General features: G+C 44.1%; 1 protein-coding gene across 1 annotated transcript in view; it reads right to left on the reverse strand.

The window, feature by feature from the left end:
• Positions 1–2789, reverse strand: part of MTX2 (metaxin 2) — a 39102-nt gene extending 36313 nt beyond the window's left edge. The window contains exon 1 of the mRNA XM_081849581.1: positions 2574–2789. Coding sequence (XP_081705707.1) covers positions 2574–2613 — 40 coding nt within the window. The 5' untranslated portion in view covers positions 2614–2789. The remainder of the gene's footprint in view (positions 1–2573) is intronic.
• Positions 2790–20451: the final 17662 nt, after the last annotated feature.

Below are 20451 nucleotides of genomic sequence, written 5' to 3' on the forward strand. Positions count from 1 at the left end.
AAGGGATTATTTTTGTTGGCAAATGTGGCTGTGAGCTGATGCAGCAGTCACATAGTGTGAACAAGCAACATGCTGTAGTCAACTATGATGCCTCTACTGATGAACACTTGGTGAGGGATTTCATAGAATCATAGAATCATAGAGTTGGAAGAGACCACAAGGGCCATTTAAACAGTTCAAATGAAAAAAGTTGTGAATTATATCCAGATTCAAGAAAACGACATACTTGATGATTAACTGAGATTTGGATAACATATCCTTGGTGTAATTTCTGGCTAGGTTCTTTTTTTTACAAAAAATAAAAAATAAACTGGATTTAAGTGTAACATTATCAAAACAATAATATCTGGCTATGTAAATAAATTCACATATAAAAATTTTTATTCTTGAATATTCTTTTTTATAGTTGCTCTGGGTACATATTACAGAAGATCAGGACATAAACCCTAAATCATCAGCTGCTGGAGCAGTATTTGCTAGTTAGCTTGGAGGACAGGTTTGGCCTGGCAAAATTTCCCTTTCTTACAATGAAAAGCATATAAAAAAGTTAAAAACAGACAACAGTTAACCATTGTGGTAATATGCTTTCTGAATTGCCTGTGTAGGCCTGGTGCAATAAAAAAGTTTTCGGCAAGCCATTTGTTCCAGCTTTTTGGATTCATTCATTCATTCAACTTACACTATATTCCACCCTTCCTCCCAAAGAAGCCCAGGGCAGAAAACACACCAAGACCAAAAACATTATTAAAAGCATTTTAAAAACACTTTGTCAACCAGTGATTTCAAGGTTGCCAAGAACAGTGCCTTTCAACCATCAAACACATGGGTAAACAAGAAACGTTTTTTAGATTCCTCCTGAAAGCTGGAAACAAGAGAGGCAGATGTACCTCACCAAGGAGGGCATTCCACAAACAGGAAGCTATCCCTGAAAAGGCCCTGTCACAGGCTGATAGAAAGTGGCAACAGCACTAACAAGATCTCACCAGCCGATCGTAGTTCAAGATGGAAATGGCGTTATTTTAGGTACTTGGGCCCAAGACATTTAGGGCATTGTATTCCAGGGAAATGGGTGGCGCTGTGGTCTAAACCACAGAGCCTAGGGCTTGCCAATCAGAAGGTTGGCGGTTCGAATCCCTGCAACAGGGTGAGGTCCCATTGCTCAGTCCCTGCTCCTGCCAACCTAGCAGTTCGAAAGCATGTCAAAATGCAAGTAGATAAATAGGTACTGCTCCAGTGGGAAGGTAAACGCCGTTTCCGTGCGCTGCTCTGGTTCACCAGAAGCGGCTTAGTCATGCTGGCCACATGACCCAGAAGCTGTACGCCGGCTCCCTCGGCCAATAAAGCAAAATGAGCGCCGCAACCCCAGAGTCGGCCATGACTGGACCTAATGGTCAGGGGTCCCTTTACCTTATTCCAGTACTGAATTGGGCCCAATAGCTCACTGGCAAAAAGTGCAGGGCTTTCAGATGGCCCCGTCAGGCTGCCAGAGCTCACCAGCCTAGCAGTCACATTCCACACTAGCCGCAGCCTCCAGATTGTCTTCAAGGGCAGTCCCACATACAGCACACTATGTAGTCCAGACATGAGGTCACTGTGGCCAGGCTATCCCACACCTGGCAAATCAGCCTAAACTGGGTCTTAGCACTCCTAGTTCCAGAAGCCACAGGCAGGGCCGCATTTAGGTTTGATGAGTCCCTAAGCTACTGAAGGTAATGGGGCCCTTTCTATATCCAGCTGTCCTTTGTCAACAACAAACTGTCACTGTTTTTTTGTGTTGAATATATGCTATATGGTATTTTATGGACCTAACAGGTATCTAAAGTCATTTGCACATGTTGCCAATGCAACCAGTCCATGCAGAATGTAGGCACCCTATATATAGAAATGAGCAAACCAGTGATATTTTAGGGAGCAGGCTAGCAGGCAGGGCCCATTACTGACATCATAGGAGCCTACACAACACAAAACACTGTTGCTGTATGTAGGTTTTATTTTGTTTTTAATTATATTTTGGAAATGTACATCCAGTTGTTGTTTTTTTCCTTTAAAAAAAGTTTGGGCCCCCAAGAGAGTGGGGCCCCTAAGCTATAGCTTGTTTATACTGTATGTAAATCCAGCACTGTCACAGGAGACCCTAGCCACAAACTGGGACTCCAGATATGACTTTACTCCAGGGAACAGCCACAAAGTAGCCAAAGCAGAGGCTCCTGCTGATGCTATGGCAACCAAACCATGAGAACTCAAAACAGTTCTTAAGGCCTATTAGATTTCCTATGGAGTCCCTACGGTTGCTTTATTTATTTTTTTAGAGAGGCAGGCAGGTTTTCAAGCACTATCCCTCAAAGTAGCCCGACCAGGTGGGAGCAAGCAAGACCCCAAGAAAAACAGGGGGTCCATTTTGCCTTTCACAGCCCAGCCACTCCCCCCAGGTCAAAGCGCCTTTTTGGAAGGGCGCGCGCAACGCACCTCTCTCTATCCGTGCTCAAAATCAAGTTTGCCCGGGCGCTGCTCCACGGCCCCTGCTGCTCCACTCCGGCCCCCGCTACGCTACGGCCGTTTCTTCCTCTCCTCACCTGCTATCTGCGTAACGAAAGCTTCCGCCACCAGAGACATGCTTCCACGCGGGAGGCGGGCGGGCGGGCGGGCGCAGCTCCCCCGCGAGCGTCGCCTTCTGTTTCTCCTCTCTTTCTCGCGCGCGCACACACCGTGCGCCGGATCCTCGGGCCGCGCCGCAAACCGCGCAAGGTTAAGGGCACCCACCGGAGCACTGCGGCTGCGCCGGCAACCCTGCGAGGGAAGTGCATCCGGGGCCTGCTCCACCCCTTCGCCCGGCTGGCGGCGTCGGTGCCCTGGAGAAAGAGAGAGGGAGAGAGAGGGGCAAGAGCGCGCACGGCTGCCTGGGGGGACTTCAGGCGCTTTAGCAGTAAAGCGCAATGCTCCCTCTGTGCCACCGCGCCTGAGCCCCCTCTGCCCGCAAAACCTGCCTGAAACACCGGGAATGATGATGATGATTAGCTATTATTTCTGGAACCCCAACGCTGAGAGTGAAACCTAGGAATAATAATAATACATCCCCACTGTTTTCCCTGTACGCTCAAGTATTTGTTCAGCCGTTCCAATTTGAATTCAAGTATTTGCTCTGCTGAAAACAGTTCATATATCTGAATTTATTCCTGCATTGCAGGGGGTTGGACTAGATGACCCTTGGAGCCCGTTCCAACTCTACAATTTTATGATTCTATGAAGACCATGAAATCTTACGTCTTTTTTTTTTTTTTAAGTTGCTAAGGTGCCACGAGATGCTGGTTTTTGCTGTGATAGACTAATTCAGCTACCTCTCTGGGAAGGACGGTGATTATTAGCAAGCTTCCAGGATGAAAAGCAAAGTTTTGCATCCTGGCTTCTCCTCTCTCTCTCTCTCTTTCTTTCTTTCTTTCTCTCTCTCTCTCTCTCACACACACAAACTTTTTTGGAAATTAAGCATGGAAAGGCAAGCCTGAAGTTGAGTTTTAGTCCTAGATATGCTGCTCAAAGCAGCATGCAGAGCACTCTGTAAGAATGTAACCCAGAAATAAAAACTTCATAACAAAATAGCATTGATCTGAAGCATGTAACTGCCATTAAGCAAAGCAAGAATAAAGGGAGCACTGAAGAAATAACACCACATTGAATCACAACTTTGGTGGCCTTACATTACTTCTTAAAAATATGAAAGCTGATGCTAAGGTCAGGAGTGGGGAACCTACAGTCCACAGGCCAACTGCAGACCTCAAGACCTCTCAGGACGCTTCCCAGTCCATGCCAACTTTCCCAAGTTGCAGTCCTCACTGGCACTGCTACATCCCCTCCTCAAGTGCTTTTTGCCTAGCATGATTTTGTCCTTGGAATTGTAATAATGCCATTTGCTTGCCTAGATGGAGAAATGAGGGGAGTTAGAAAACTCTGCGTTTTTTGTGGCTAGAATGTAGCCTACTGTACAAAGGTAAGAATCACATTGCTCCAATGCTTTTGGGTCTGGACCCGCCCACCACGGACATGTTGTACTGGGAAAGCTGTTCTCTAGGGAATGCAGCCCTCAGGATGAAAAAAATTGCCCACCCATGTTTTAGGTAATGAGTTCCAATATATATCCCAGCTCAGCAACTCCACTCCCCAGGAGGGTCACTCACGGCTGAGAGTATCCCATGCCCCATAGGTGCATTTAGTTTGTAGTAGAAACAGGGTTTTTAGTGTTGTCACTCCAGCCCTCTGGAATGAACAAAAATTAGACACCCAGTGCCATGATGTCTAGACACCTACTGAAGATGCTTTTGCCTAAGAAGGCTTTTCCTGAAGTGTGATCATGTCATTTATGAAATATCAATTGTACATCTGTTGCAATGGTTTTCTTCTTTTTAGAGTCTGTAGAAATGATTTAAATTGTTCTTTGAAGTTTCTTTTTCAATTTTATCTTGGTCGCCTTGGGCTGTAAAACAGTTTGTAAATTTGTAAAATGAATAAAATAATAACCTTATGGGGCTACCACTGAGTAGAATCGTCCTGCTCATGCCCTACACACTCACTGACGTAGATCAAAACTTTCTTAGAAGAAAAAAGAATAGGTCTGTGTGCCCTCTCACAGCTAAAGGCAGTGGCTGAAGTCAGTGCAAACAGGAACAGAAAAGTGGCTCACATTTTCTGTTCCCCCGTGTATCTTTATAATGTCTGAATCATTGCTGCATTGAGAACTTGATCACTGCCAATGAGGGCCAGAGATAAAGGTGAGCCACTTTTCTGTTCCCATTTGCACTGTGAGACATCCAAAGCCATTGACTTCAGCTGTGAGAGGCCATACACACCTATTCTTTCTTGAATTTGTTAAGTGATTATCTGGAAAGGCTTTTACTCAAATTATATTCATATTATGACACAATTTAGTAATTTTAAGCTTCTTTCTTCTTTGGCGATCGCTCGTATCTTCCATGAATACGGTCTTAACAGTGAGTCACTGTGGAGGCCAATTCTGGATCCACACATCCTTCCACATAGGTTTCCAGGCGGGAGTTGATCACGGTGAGGATTTGCCAAACATGCCTTCCTCTTAGTATGTTTCTCCCTTTCGTTTTGAGTTCAAGCGTCTTCAAAGTCCATGGCACCTTTGGTAAAGGCTGTTCTTCAGCTGAAGCGCTCACAGGCCAGTGTTTCCCAGTTGTCGGTGTTTATACTACTTTTTTTTTTAGATTTGCCTTGAGAAACCTAGTGGTCTTCTGTGGTGAGGCTCTTTAGCTGGTAATGTTATTTCCAGTTCCTTAAAAAAAACTGATGGGGCCCTGCGACTTTTGACCCAAAGTCCTGCGCTGATGAGATCATTGATGCATGACTGAATTTTAAGAATATACAGTTTGTTGTTCTGTATCTTTATGAAAATCTGCTCTTGCATAATTATTTTATGGGTTCCTTCCACATTATGGAATAACCACAATACTGGACCCCTACAATTCCGCATGATTTAGCTGTATACATCAAGTCACCTTGATTCCTGAGTACCTCTCATGCATCTGACTTTGACCAGCATTGACTAACGGCATGGCTGACGCTGTATACCCCAATAATTCCAATGTCCGCAGGCTTTCTATCCCTCTTACTTCATATTTCATTTTAATAGCAGAAGCAGAATTAAACTGTCAGCAATATTCGAGAAGCCAACACTGTTTATGTTACTAACGGGTTTTACATCCGTCATGACTTATGTTGTAAATGTCATCACCTTCAAACATATGCTTTGCCTCCATTTGTTGGATAGTTATGTGGCTAATCCTCAAACCAACAATCCATCATAATGAACAGAATTATGATAAATATCCCCATCCGTTACAATATTGGCCAGTGCTTTTCATTACTACATTGTCTAGATCTAATTTCAACATGGCTCTTTCTCACTATATTTTCACAGTGAGCTAGTCATTATCTCCGGCCTAATCTTGCAGCTCTCAATGAAGGAGAGAGGGAGGAAGCAATTTAATGAGAAATTTTTATGGGGATTTCACCTCAGGTTGTATCTACCATGAAGAGTGGTATGTGACCTTATGGAGAGTAGCTATTTATATATTAAATAAAGGTTTGTTCTCCACTCAGTATTTATATCTGAGTTTTTTAAAGACAAAGGTGTCACTTGGTGGAATAAAGTGCAGTCTGTGGGCTGTATAAATTATGCCATTTCTGTTGAAGCTTTTATGGCATGGTGCACAGTGGAACTCTAAGGCACTTCTGCATTTCTGTGAAAGCGGGGGCTGGTCCATGCACATCTATGCTCAGGGAAGCTCTGTGCACACAGTATTTATTGTTGCTTAATTGCATTACATAAAACGTGGGTAGTAATAGTAGTAGCAGCAGCAGCAGCCACAACATTGCTTAGTATTGAATGTGTAATTATGGAGTTCTGTGGAGCAGGCATTATCTTGCTTCTCCATGCACCACAGGCCTGCTTTTCACAGAAGGCAATTTTATCTGTGACCATATAACACTGGTCCTGAAAGACCTACGTTGGTTCCCAGTACGTTTCCAAGCATAATTCAAAGTGTTGGTGCTGACCTTTAAAGCCCTAAACGGCCTTGGCTCAGCTGTCCATGGAGGCGCAGGTCAATTCTGTATCCAGGGCAGCTGTCTACCAACTCCACCTGGTACGCAGGCTGAGACCCTATCTGCCCGCGGACTGTCTCGCCAGAGTGGTGCATGCTCTAGTTATCTCCCGCTTGGACTACTGCAATGCGCTCTACGTGGGGCTACCTTTGAAGGTGACTCGGAAACTACAACTAATCCAGAATTAGTTGTAGCTAGTGGCAGCTAGACTGGTGACTGGGGGCGGCCGCCGAGACCACATAACACCGGTCTTTAAAGACCTACATTGGCTCCCAGTACGTTTCTGAGCACAATCCAAAGTGTTGGTGTTGACCTTTAAAGCCCTAAATGGCCTTGGCTCAGTATACCTGAAGGAGTGTCTCCACCCCCATCGTTCTGCCCGGACACTGAGGTCCAGCGCCGAGGGCCTTCTGGCAGTTCCCTCACTGCAAGAAGTGTAGCTACAGGGAACCAGGCAGAGGGTCTTCTCGGGAGTGGCGCCTGCCCTGTGAAATGCTCTCCCATCAGATGTCAAGGAAATAAACAACTATCTGACTTCTCAAGGCAGCCCTGTTTAGGGATGTTTTTAATGGCTGGGGAAGCCCAGCCAGATGGGCGGGGTATAAATAATAAATTATTATTATTATTATTTAATATTCTGTTGGGAGCCGCCCAGAGTGGCTGGGGAAACCTAGCCAGATGGGTGGGGTATAAATCAATTACAGTGGTACCTCGGGTTACAAACGCTTTGGGTTACAAACACTTCAGGTTACAGACTCCGCTAACCCAGAAGTAGTACCTTGGGTTAAGAACTTTACTTCAGGATGAGAACAGAAATCGTGCTCCGGCGGCGGCGGCGGCAGCGGGAGGCCCCATTAGCTAAAGTGGTACCTCAGGTTAAGAACAGTTTCAGGTTAAGAACGGACCACCAGAACGAATTAAGTTCTTAACCAGAGGTACCACTGTATTATTATTATTATTATTATTATTATTATTATTATTATTATTAATATTATATCTGGGCCACCCTCAACAGGGTCCATGGTCTGCCAGGACTAAGTCAGACAATATCAGAGAACCAACATGATGCTATTGGCTGACAAAGTTTCCAGCTCTGCTGTCATCTCTTGGGCAATCTGTTGGAAAAGAGGAACCAACAAGTGTTGCCTGTGCACCATCAGACTACAGTTAAGGAGGAGGAGAAGGAGGAGAAGGAAAAGGAGAAGTTGCAACCCATCTGACTGGGTTGCCTTCCAACAATTTAAACATGACTTCCAACAAATTAAAAAACCACAGTAAAACATCAAACATTAAAAACTTCCCTATACAGGGCTGCCTTCAGATGTCTTCTGAAAGTCAGATAGTTGTTTTTCTCTTTGACATCTGGAGGGAGGACGTTCCACAGGGCGGGCGCCACTACCGAGAAGGCCCTCTGCCTGGCTCCCCATAACCTCACTTCTCGCCATGAGGTAACTGCCAGAAGGCCCTCAGAGCTGGACCTCAGTGTCTGGGCTGAACGATGGGGGTGGAGACGCTCCTTCAGGTATTCAGGGCTAGAAAAGCAATGTGCGAGCTGATCCCCCCTCCCCGCCCTCTTTTTAAGTCTGCACACAACATAAATGAATCTTATTATTACATTAATATCTCACCTTTCCTCCAAGGAGCTCAAGATGACATGCATGCTTCTTGTAGGCTGAAATACAGGGACTGGCTCAAGGTCACCAAGTGAACCTCATGACTGTTTGGGGATTTGAACCCTAGTCTCTGAGGTACTCTCACCACTACACCACACCACATATTTTGCGCTGAGCTCTGTCCTTTCCTCAATTTACCAAAAAGCACTGGTTTTTATCTGTATTCCTAGACCCTCTTTGGGCTTTACCCTTCCACCCATAACAGAATTGTTGACTTCTAACAATTGACAGCACTTACTTCAGCCTGTGTGATTTCTGCCTCTCTGTTTGCCGCTTGCCCCGAGGCCTGGGTGCCTGACACCAAGCTCTATCCCAGATTGGCACTCAGAATTCAATCACATAAATTAAATGTTCGCCCTTTCAGATCAGGCATGAATAAAAAGGACTTTTCCCCCAGCTGATAATATCTTGTGTCCAGTTTCCTACTGCAACTGACAAAAAAAAAAGACATAATAAAAGGCCCCGCATTGTCCATGTGACAGGAATCTTGTGTCAAGATCTTCATCATCAGCATCTGCCTTTTCAGCCAACTGCTCATCTCTTCTAATTTAAATCTTGGATTGTGATCAATGGTGAGGGGAGCCCCTGGGGAGTTGCAATAACTTCTCATAGATGGTAGATATAGTTTATACTGGAAATATCAAATTAATCTGACACGTTACCTCATTTCAGTTCTTTTTCAGGCATTTCTGGCAATAATGAAATATGCCACTTCATGTGAAGCAGTGCACATTCAGCAGTCAGAATCTGATCATGACATGCATTGAATCCAGTACTACAGAGCTGCAGGGTTCACTGCTGTGCCAATAATTACAGTTAACCTGTTAAATCCATAGTAATCTACAATGGTTCCTAACAATTCCCGCACTGCCATTTAACTGTGCAGTGGTACCTTGGGTTAAGTACTTAATTCATTCCAGAGGTCCGTACTTAACCTGAAACTGTTCTTAACCTGAAGCACCACTCAGTGGCGTAGCGTGGGGGGTGCAGGGGGGGCCGGCCGCACCAGGCGCAACATCTGGGGGTTAGGGAAATCCACGAGTTAGGGGGCGCAAATCCACGGGTTAGGGGGCGCAAATTACTTGCCTTGCCCCGGGTGCTGATAACCCACGCTACGCCACTGGCACCACTTTAGCTAAAGGGGCCTCCTGCTGCTGCCGCGCCGCCGGAACACGCTTCAGGTTAAATATGCTTCAGGTTACACACTCCACTAACCCAGAAATAGTGCTTCAGGTTAAGAACTTTGCTTCAGGATGAGAACAGAAATTGGGCTCCGGCAGCGCGGCAGCAGCAGGAGGCCCCATTAGCTAAAGTGGTGCTTCAGGTTAAGAACAGTTTCAGGTTAAGTACGGACCTCCGGAACGAATTAAGTACTTAACCTGTGGTACCACTGTACTGTAAATTAAATGCTGGTGGTAAGTAGATTTCCTACATTACTGGCAATACTTCATTTATTATATACTTATCCTGCAAATCCTCTAATACCTAAATCTCCTCCTTCTCTGGCATATTATGTCCATAGGATCACAGAGTTGGAAGGAAACCCTGAGGATCATCTAGTCCAGCCTTTCTCAACCTTTGGGTCCCCCGATGTTGTTGAACTACAACTCCCATCACCCCTAGCTAGCAAGGCCAGAGCTCAGGGATGATGGGAGTTGTAGTTCAACAACATCCAGGGACCCACAGGTTGAGAACCGCTGATAGTCCAACCGCCTGCAATGCAGGAATATGCAGCTGTCCCACCTCGGGATCGAACCTGCAACCTTGGTGTTATCAGCACCACGCTCTAACCAACCGAGCCATCCAGGTGTTTTTGTTCTTGTTAGATTTCTTGCCCACCCTTTGCCATGAGGTCCCAGGGTGCGTCGTGGTTATTTAAAAATACAATATTAAAACCAGTGAAAATAAATTATAGCCCAAAGGATAGGGTGAGCCCAGCATGTCTTATTATGTTCTGTGTGGTAGGCTAGGCTGAGATAAGGCAATGAGCCCAGGGTCACCCAGTGTGCTTCATAGCTGAGTGGGGCTTTAACCCCCGCCCCCCATCTTCCCAGCCTGACACTCTTAACTTTTATGCTATACGGACTTTCACTAATAATAGCTTGAGTTTGGGAGATGGAAGCAATCTGGAGTCGTGTTGTGCCTTTAAAGAAGAAGAATTTTGATTGTGATTAGAAGAAAAAGAATATATTTTCATTAAAAAAATTTATACATAAATATAATTAAAGAGCATCCTACACATATATAATTATAGTAATGCAAAAGTGCTGTGTTATCCTGAAATGTATTGCTCCGATACATCACAAATAAAGTCAGTTGCTCTAAAAATCCATTTAGCTGATCATAAATTGTTCTTCTATAATATGTTAATTTAGACATTGTTGCAACAATCCATATTCTGACTATGGCATGTGTCGATTTAGCATTACAGGACTGCTGGTGGCTGATTTCACATAATCTCCCTTCGATTCTTTCGGTTCTCCAAAATTTCATCCATCAGCATGTATCTGAAGCTACATCACAATAATATATAAAGTTGTTTGCAATGGGTATTTTTAGAAAAAGCCACCCTGAATAAGATTAAATTGTTTGTGTTTGTTTGTGATGTGTGGCCATTTGGCTGGCCTTATGGGTGTTTATTCCCTTTGCTGTCACTATGGAACTTCTCCCCACTGAGTTATCCACCATTGGCCTGTCAAATGTGTCTTTTAAGTCTGACTGCCACATGGGAACAATGCAAAGGAACAACAAATGATTTAATAGTTTGGCAATCTGCTTATTGCTTGTCTATCCTCCTCCTCCTCCAAGGATATCTGAATGTGTACAAGAAATAGTCATTATTCTGTATCATCTGAATGTGTATGAAAACAAACATGCCTTTAAGCCCCCTTCCTTTTATCTGGCACATCTTCAGTCGTTGCAATCTCAAAAGCAGTTGCACAATAAAACCTAGCCCACCCTTTTACAGAAGGAGTAAAGCCACCATAGGGTCACCATGTGTTTTTACAGGGATGATGTGAAGCAGCTGCCTATTATTTCACTGTGTGTTCGCTGCTCAAAGATGCTTCAGGCAGTTGGGGAATCGTTGCTAAGTGTTCTTGCGGAGAAATAAATGTGATGGGTTTCACTTACAAACAGGGGTGACAACTTGAATAAATATGGGGGGCGGATTAGCCCCATTCTGCATAATCTATCACATGACACAGTACACACACACCTTTTGAATGGCAATGCCTATCAACTTTTTGGGTGGGGCCCTCAAATATTTTATGGGTTGGGTCAAAGACCCCTCATTCCCTAATAATAATAATAATAATAATAATAATAATAATAATGTATTGTTTATTTATACCCCACCCATCTGGCTGGGTTTCCCCAGTCACTCTGGGCAGCTGCCAACAGAAATATTAAAAACACATTAAAACATCAGACATTAAAAACTTCCCTAAACAGGCCTGCCTTCAGATGTCTTCTAAAAGCTAGATACAGTCATACCTCGGGATAAATACGCTTCAGGTTGAGCACTTTTGGGTTGCACTCTGCAGTGACCCGGAAGTAATGGAGCGCGTTAACTCTGGGTTTCGCCGCTCGCGCATGTGCAGGTGCTCAAAATGACGTCACGCACATGCGCGGAAGCGGCGAAACGCGACCCATTCACACGCAGACGCGCAGTCACGTCTTATGTTCTGTTCGGGATGCGAACGGGGCTCTGGAACGGATTCCATTCGCATCCCGAGGTACCACTGTAGTTGTTTTATTTCCTTGACATCTGATGGGAGGGCATTCCACAGGGTGGGTGCCACTACCAAGAAGGCCCTCCTCCTGGTTCCCTGTAACTTTGCTTCTTGCAGCAGGTATGTTAAATTGTTAATATGTGAAAGTAGCAATGATGACTTTCTTCACTAAGCACCTTGACGTATTTCGAGCCATTTTGGCGTACCACCTGATAGCAGCACACTTATTTGTTAGTAAGCGCCGTTGAAGTCAGTGGGGATAAGTGTGCATTGAATTGAGGTGCACACACTGTGTTTAATCCAGTTTACCAGTTTAATCAATGTATGTCACAATCAATGTTCAGATATTACTTGCCCTGGAAACTATTTGAGCCAATCAGTTGAGGAACTTGAATGTTTCACTTAATTTTCCCAGCTAAAATGACAAATTTGTAACAATTAAGTGTCCAGATGGGACAAATTCAAGTGCTTTAGTTTAACTGGACTTTAGAGCAGGCTGCCCTTTTCATTAATAACTCTGCACCAATCTATCATGGCTTAAAGAATCTTGGAAAGTCTAGTTTGCTGCAGAGAAATTTATTTTAGGGTGCTTCCAGATGACCTGTTTATTGAGCATTCATTTCAATTTGTTTGCAGGGAGGTTAGACAATGTTGCTGTTTTAATGAGCTTTCGCTTTGTTTCACTTGCCGGGAGGTTAGACAACGTTGTGTCAAAGGAAGTCTTATCCCATACTTCACAGGGTTTCCCCATTATTTTCCTTATCTCAAAAAGTCTGGTTCTGGAGGGAAGAGGAATTGTTGTACAAAAGCTACAAATCAGGTTTAATTGTGTTACCTGAATTTGCTAGTATGAGATTGAATCCCACCCAAAAAATATTAACAGTCTGGAAACGGCTATAATCCTAGTGACCCTCAACATACGACTATGACTATGTACACACTATACCTTTAAACTATATTTGTTTGGCCATTAAATAATTTCCAGTTAATCTCATGCTGCAGATTGGTCCTTGTGAATCCAGATTTGACTCGTCCAGGCAAGAATCTCTTTAGTTGGTGAGCTGCCAGACACTACAACTCACTAGGTACACACTGTGTCACCGAGTTCTTCATTCACAACCATTTCACAAAGGCAGAAACTAATGTAAGGAAGGGAACAACTGATTAGGGCAGTTGAGGAGGTAATTGATTGCATCTTACTAAGATACTCAGAGTAGAGCCATTAAAGCCATGACTAACTTAAATCCATTGTTTACACTGAGTCTACTCTGAGTATGACTTAGATGCAAATATACCTTTGTCATCTTGTTACTTAAATAGTGTTACATTATAGAGTACTCTAATGTAGCACTAAGTAACAAGTGTCAACTTGTAGGTCAAGTGTCTCTGGAGAACCTCAGACCTCTGTCATGGGAGACCCCAAGGTTCTAGTCATCCCATCTATCTCTCTGTTTTCATCTTTCTCTTCTTCTACCTTTGTTATGTACTGAGCTGAATCCTAGAACAATAGGATCCAGAATGCAGCAGTCTGATTGGTCTGCAGGAGCCACCCAATCCAGCTCCTGATGGAAGTGAATCAGCAACCTGATTGGCCTGCAGGAGCAGCCAATCAGGCTTCTGGAGGAGGTGAATCTGCAACCTGATTGGCCTACAGGAGCAGCCCGGAATGAGCTAATCATGCAGGGCCCATTGTGTAAATAATGTATATATAGCTAGACGTTTTGGGGAAAGTTTCATTCATTGCATGAAATTCACACTCAACTCTGAGTACAGTGGTACCTCGGGTTAAGGACTTAATTCATTCTGGAGGTCCGTTCTTAACCTGAAACTGTTCTTAACCTGAGGTACCACTTTAGCTAATGGGGCCTCCCGCCACCACACGATTTCTGTTCTCATCCTGAAGCAAAGTTCTTAACCCTAGGTTCTATTTCTGGGTTAGCAGAGTCTGTAACCTGAAGCATCTGTAACCTGAAGCATCTGTAACCTGAGGTACCACTGTATATTTCAACCTTCTTTTTTCTTTGTCTGCTGTCCATCAGTCCATCCATTTGCTTGTTCTATCTCTCCCTGTTTTTGATCATAGGTTTATTGCTGAAGCAAATTATGACAACTCTCAGAGGATGGTCCTCACTCTAGCCGGTGTCGTGGTAGAAAGGACCTTCTGCTTCTGTACTAAAAAGAAATGCCGTTCTCTGCATGTGGACTGGTTTGTTCAGATGTGAAACGTGGTTTTATATAAAGCTGCTTCAGTGTTTATACAAGTGGAAACTTACAGTATATTCCCATCATTGGAAAAGTGTTGCAGTTAGAACAGGTACTTAGTACTATGTATGATTCAATCCTCTTGTGCTGGCAAAACATCTAGGAGGGAAGGGGTATTTCTTTATCTCTATAAGCTCAATTGCCACTGATATGTCCTAAACCCTGGAAGCTCACAGATCATTGGGTTGTTGTTGTTGTTGTTGTTTTGGGGGGGGTTCTAAATGTTTTGTTGTCTTTTAATGTGAAAATATATACACTTCTCCATACCTAAAATGTTCCCCTGGTATTCAGAAACCACAACCTCATTACTTATTTGCCCTGTTACATTTCCATACCAATAGGCACTCAGTCACTCAAGTTTGCTATTAAAACACATTATGTTTGGAGGTAAGATCTATTGATACAAATGGAACATACTTTTGCACCAGCATGGTTATTGTTTCTATGCTCCTGGCCTGTGTTTCTCAATTCATCTAGTGGCCAGATTGCTTTACTAAATTATCTATAATCTTCAGGCATCCCTAATTATCATTTTGAGTCTTTTCTTATCTAGAGTGTCCTTGATTCTGTATAACATTGGAGAGTGATCTGGTAAGATATAAGAAAGCTGAAACATAAAATAGCTTTTTTTAAAAAGAGCTTCTGGGGAGGGCAAGTAAGACCAAACAACTAAACGTTATAGACTTATAAACATGAGAATCAAGAGGTATTAAGAACTCACGGAGATGATGGCAGAAGCCTTTTCTGTGAGTTCCGATTCCATTGAGAATTCTGAGCCAGGCTTTAATTCCTTGCAGCATAACCTACAACCTGCTTCCAATTGTTTGGCATCCGTAGAACATATGCGGCACCCAACTGCTGGGCTTAATGTTGTATGAATTGAATGCTAGACCCTTATCTATCATTTATTTGTCTCATGTGTATATGCCCATATATATTACAGACATTTTTAATTTAATTATTCAGGAATTGGCACATGAGTTGCATTATCTCATTCCTCTGGGTCCCCCTCACTGACAGAATAATGCAAAGGAGCAGTAGCTAACACTTATACACTTTGGGTTGTTCATCAGGAAATAAGGCCTCATTAAACTGCCTGTATCGCACAGCAAGAAATTATCCTTAAGGAGTGCCTGGCATCGAAAGCCTCTCTCATCCCTTATCCCTTCACCGGCTGCTGTAAGAAAAGTTGCGTGGCTCAGTCATAATTTACAGGCAAGTCTCAATATTTGGGCTGTGTCATTTTGATGGATATAGAGCTGTCCCCACTACAAGGTCAACATGTGTATCTGTTTATTCGGGGAAATATATGGCACGAGGGGGAGAGAGCAGCATGTCAGAAGGCTCTTTCTCAGTTTGAGGCTTCCTTCTCCACTTACTGGGTGGCCTTTGGCAAATTCCTGTATTACAGCTTTCCCTTCTTTCCCCAAAATGTAAAATGGGAATAATGGCAACCTCACTCTAGGAAGATGTACAAAATGAAGTCTGTGCAACAGTCTCAGTAAAGGTGGTACAGTGGTAACTCGGGTTACAGGCGCTTCAGGTTACAGACTCCGCTAACCCAGAAATAGTACCTTGGGCTAAGAACTTTGCTTCAGGATGAGAACAGAAATCGTGCAGCGGCAGAAGGAGGTCCCATTAGCTAAAGTGCTACCTCAGGTTAAGAACGGTTTCAGGTTGAGAACAAGACCTCCAGAATGAATTAAGTTCTTAACCCAAGGTACCACTGTCTATAATAGTCACAGTCAAGCCCTTCTGCACAAGGCAATTGAAATGAACGGGAACTCCAAGGAAGAACTGTCTGAGCTCGCCAAGTTTTACTGGCTATCGGTTCTCAATTTTGTCCACTTTATTTCACCATAAGGGAAAGTGGAAGGCTGCAGTCCTACGCACATTTACTGGGAAGTGAGCCCCACAGAGGGACTTCCTTCAGTGTAGAAATGAATAGGTTTCCACCCTTGATCTGAGAGCTGGCCCATGACAGCCCACTATTGATAACGTGTCTACTATGTTCTTGCGCTATTTCCATTCAGTGGTGCTTGTGCAAAAGAATAGCCATGCTAGGTAAAGGTAAAGGGACCTCCAGCCATTAACTCCAGTCGTGGCCGACTCTGGGGTTGCGGCACTCATCTCGCTTTATTGGCTGAGGGAGCCGGCATACAGCTCCCGGGTCATGTGGCCAGCATGACTAAGCAGCTTCTGGCAAACCAGAGCAGCGCACGGAAACGCCGTTTACCTTCCCGCCGGAGCGGTACCTATTAATCTACTTGCACTTTGACGTGCTTTCGAACTGCTAGGTTGGCAGGAGCAGGGACCGAGCAATGGGAGCTCACCCTGTCGCGGGGATTCGAACCGCCAACCTTCTAATCAGCAAGCCCTAGGCTCTGTGGTTTAACCCACAGGGCCAGCCGTGTCCCAATAGCCATGCTAGTAGGTGATAATTGTAGTTATTAGACTCCAGCAGCATCTGAATGGTACCACATTAGCTTCCCCACTTTATATTATTTATACAGTTCTGTTAATTATTTATTTTTTAAGCTTCTTTGATTAGAAATTATAATATTGATTTCATGATACATCCTTTTTTCATTATTACTACTACTATTATTGATGATGATGATGATGATATTAATCACAGAGTAAAACCCAGTGAAATCAATGAGCTTGAATAACTTGGGTTTACTCTGAATATGACTAATGTTGGAGATCATCCTTTTTTGTATTTAAATTGCCTGTCGCTGTTTCACTATGTTCTTGTTCATTTGATATGTTCATATGGATATATTGACTAACCTGTCATTTATCTCTCTTGTGCTTTATTATTGTTGTGACCTGCTTTGAACTCAACTTTCTTCTTGGAAGAACAGCACACAAAAATCAAAACAAATCATCATTTGGCAAAAGATGTATATATGAGCCATAAAAGTGGCGAGATAAGAGCATCCCAATGGATCTTCGAAGCTTAAAGCAATCATTTTCAAAGAATATTGTTAGAATGTTTATAATACATGAATTTCTGAGTGGTTTTGGAGACTTGAGACTGGTCTATAGAAAAGCAGAGAGGAAGCAACACAGAGATTTCCCAATGCTCCCCGACCATTATCTCTAGATACCAGGAAGGCAGAAGAGCATCATTCTGTCCTTAGGTCTATTCAGCTATTCATCAATTCAATAGAAACTCCACAGATTCCAATTATAATAATTCTCTTACTGTGTGGAAGTTACCTAACAATGTCACTCAGCAACTGTCAATGACTCCTGGACTCTAGAACCTGCAATGACTTCTAGCCATTCTCTGGCTGAAAGCCAATCGTTACCTGACTGTGACTTCCACAACGGCCTGTCCACTGCTGGAAACAAGACACTGGGCTGCACGGTCCATTAATCTGATCCAACACAGCTCTTCTGTTTGAGGGATGTCAAATTTCCCAGCTAACCTAACACTAAGCCAGTTGAAACACATTTACAAAGCACTAATGAAGCACTTCTCTGTGGGCCACAACACTTAGCACAAAGAAATTCCCCTTATTTCATTGGGACTTGTTCCAAAGTGTGTGCTTATGACTGTAGCCTCAGTGTGGGGCGAGGGTTAAGTGCTTCAGAGCTTCTGGAAGCAGAGTGCTTCGATGGGCACTCTGGAGAACCAGCTCTTCCATCCTGCCTTGAGGTCAAAGAGTGAAGAAAGATACCCTCAGGGTAATAGGAAATTGCCTAGAGTCTAGAGTTGGCTGTAGGCAACTGTGAGCAGCTGATCAGGTCGGCACTTTGTAGGGAGCTACAGAATTCTGGTGCTGGAGGAGACTCTTGAGAGTCCCATGGACTGCAAGAAGATCAAACCTATCCATTCTGAAGGAAATCAGCCCTGAGTGCTCACTGGAAGGACAGATCCTGAAGCTGAGGCTCCAATACTTTGGTCACCTCATGAGAAGAGAAGACTCCCTGGGAAAGACCCTGATGCTGGGAAAGATGGAGGGCACAAGGAGAAGGGGACGACAGAGGACGAGATGGTTGGACAGTGTTCTCGAAGCTACTAGCATGAGTTTGACCAAACTGCGGGAGGCAGTGGAAGACAGGAGTGCCTGGCCTGCTCTGGTCCATGGGGTCACGAAGAGTCAGACACAACTAAACAACTAAACAACAACAGTGCTGCCTGCCACTCTCCTGTTCTCATAACCTTCTTCGTGCCGATGTGTCTTCCACTTGGGAACCATAAAGGCAAAAAACAGTAGCAAACCAAGACTAATCCAGGGTACTTTGCCATGTACTTTGTACATGACACATAAAGATGTGTCATGTATGAACATATGAAGCTGTCAGGTCATTATGGGTCCATATAGTTCAGTGTTGTTGACGCTGACTGGAAGCGGCTTTCTGGGGTTTCAGGAAGGGGTCTTTCCCAGCCTCACCTGGTGATACTAAGAATTCTACCCTGAGCTCCATGAACTCCCAAGACCCCTCCCAGTTCTTCAGAGTGCATCGTGCTGCATCAGCATTCCTAACAATATTGCCACCCTAAGCAACTGCTTGAGCTCTTTATGCAGTTAGGCTGGCCCTGGCCAAGGAGTATTGAAGTGAATCCAAACATCTCAGCACTCTCCTGCTTTGTCATTGTTCCATTGTGAGGTACCTATCAAACCATTTTCAATAGGTCTGCTGTAGCATTGTGGTAGCTGGGTTTTTAAGCAGTTGCAGAGAAACAAAATAAGGAATGTGCTGGCTGTACAGCCTGTCACACGGTGAACCCCTTTCAATTACATACCCTCCAACATTTCTGCGATGAAAATAGGGACATCCCATTCCATAATGATTATTTTACTATTTATACCCCACACATCTTACTGGGTTGCCCTAGCCACTCTGAGCAGTACAATACTTGACTAACTCAGGTTCTGCCCCCAGCATAAATCCTGGCTATGCCTATGTCACAGAATCCTATAATTGTAGAGTGGGAAGACTTAACCTTTCAAGTAGCACAAGACACTTCATTTATGTAGCAACTTTATTTTATTTCATCAGTTTTATATCCCACAATGTAAATACAATCATAAAACTTTTTTAAAAACAAAAACAAACAGCATTATCATCCACAGTTTGAAGACAAGAAGCAGCAGAGTCAGTAATAATACCCACTATATCCCCAAGTCCTGAGCAAATAAAATAGTTTTCAGATTACACCTCTATACTGCTAGTACAGGGCACAGTCAGATTTCACTCCTACTGGGGGAGTCAGAGACACCCCATCATTGTCATCGTGGCCATGAAGTCCTGCCCTGGACAAAGCAAGGCCGTCCCAACACGGACAGTGAAGTCTCCCAATAGGATCCTCCAAAACCACATTGTAAACTACCTCCTGTGGGGGCAGTGGGAGGGGGAGTACACCTAACAGCACCATTGTTTTCTTACGCAGCACCAAATGCAGACCCTCACACCCAGCTCCCAAGTCGGCAGATTTCCTAATGAAGAAGATGGAAGCTCTATGTATTGACTGCAATATCCCACCTCCCAGCCCTCACGTCTGCACAGATGGGGTACTGAATATCAAGCTGGGCAAAGCTGGCTGAAGTCCACACACACACCCCAAAAAAGTTGGCCACCCAAGTCTATGTAATGCAGCCAAATCGGCCCCTTAACCCCCTGTCATCTTGCAACTAAGAGAGATGTTATTGTGGACTGGCCTGGAGACACCAGAAGCAATGACAAAGAGAAAGGCAGGATGAGATTTCGACTAAACATTAGGAAGAACTTTAGGGTGGCCTCTTTGAAAGTGGAACGGACAGCCTCAGAAGGTGGTGGATGCTCCTTAAATGGTGGTTATTTTTAAAAAAAAAAACAGAGGTAGATGGTCACCTGCCAGCAACTCTTGCATTGTAGGGGGTTAGATGAGCCTTGGTGCCCCCTATCAGTGCTGTGATTTTATGTGGGGCAAGATAGAGAGGGCAACAGGCTTAGCCCTTCACTTCTCTTGACATCTGAGCTCAAGCCAGCACCTTTACTCCTGAGGTTCCACGATTGGGCTTATACTCCAATGCCTTTTCCACCTGTGCTCCTCTCATAGGAAACACTGGCAGGAGAGGGAGCCCACCCCCTCCCTTCTCTCGCATGAACTCTGTTTGACCCCTCTTCCTTCAAGGGCCTAAGACGGCAGGAAAGCAGTCGTATATTTT

The sequence above is a fragment of the Podarcis erhardii genome (genome assembly GCF_964252035.2).
Source record: "Podarcis erhardii genome assembly, chromosome: 1".
Classification (NCBI taxonomy): domain Eukaryota; kingdom Metazoa; phylum Chordata; class Lepidosauria; order Squamata; family Lacertidae; genus Podarcis; species Podarcis erhardii.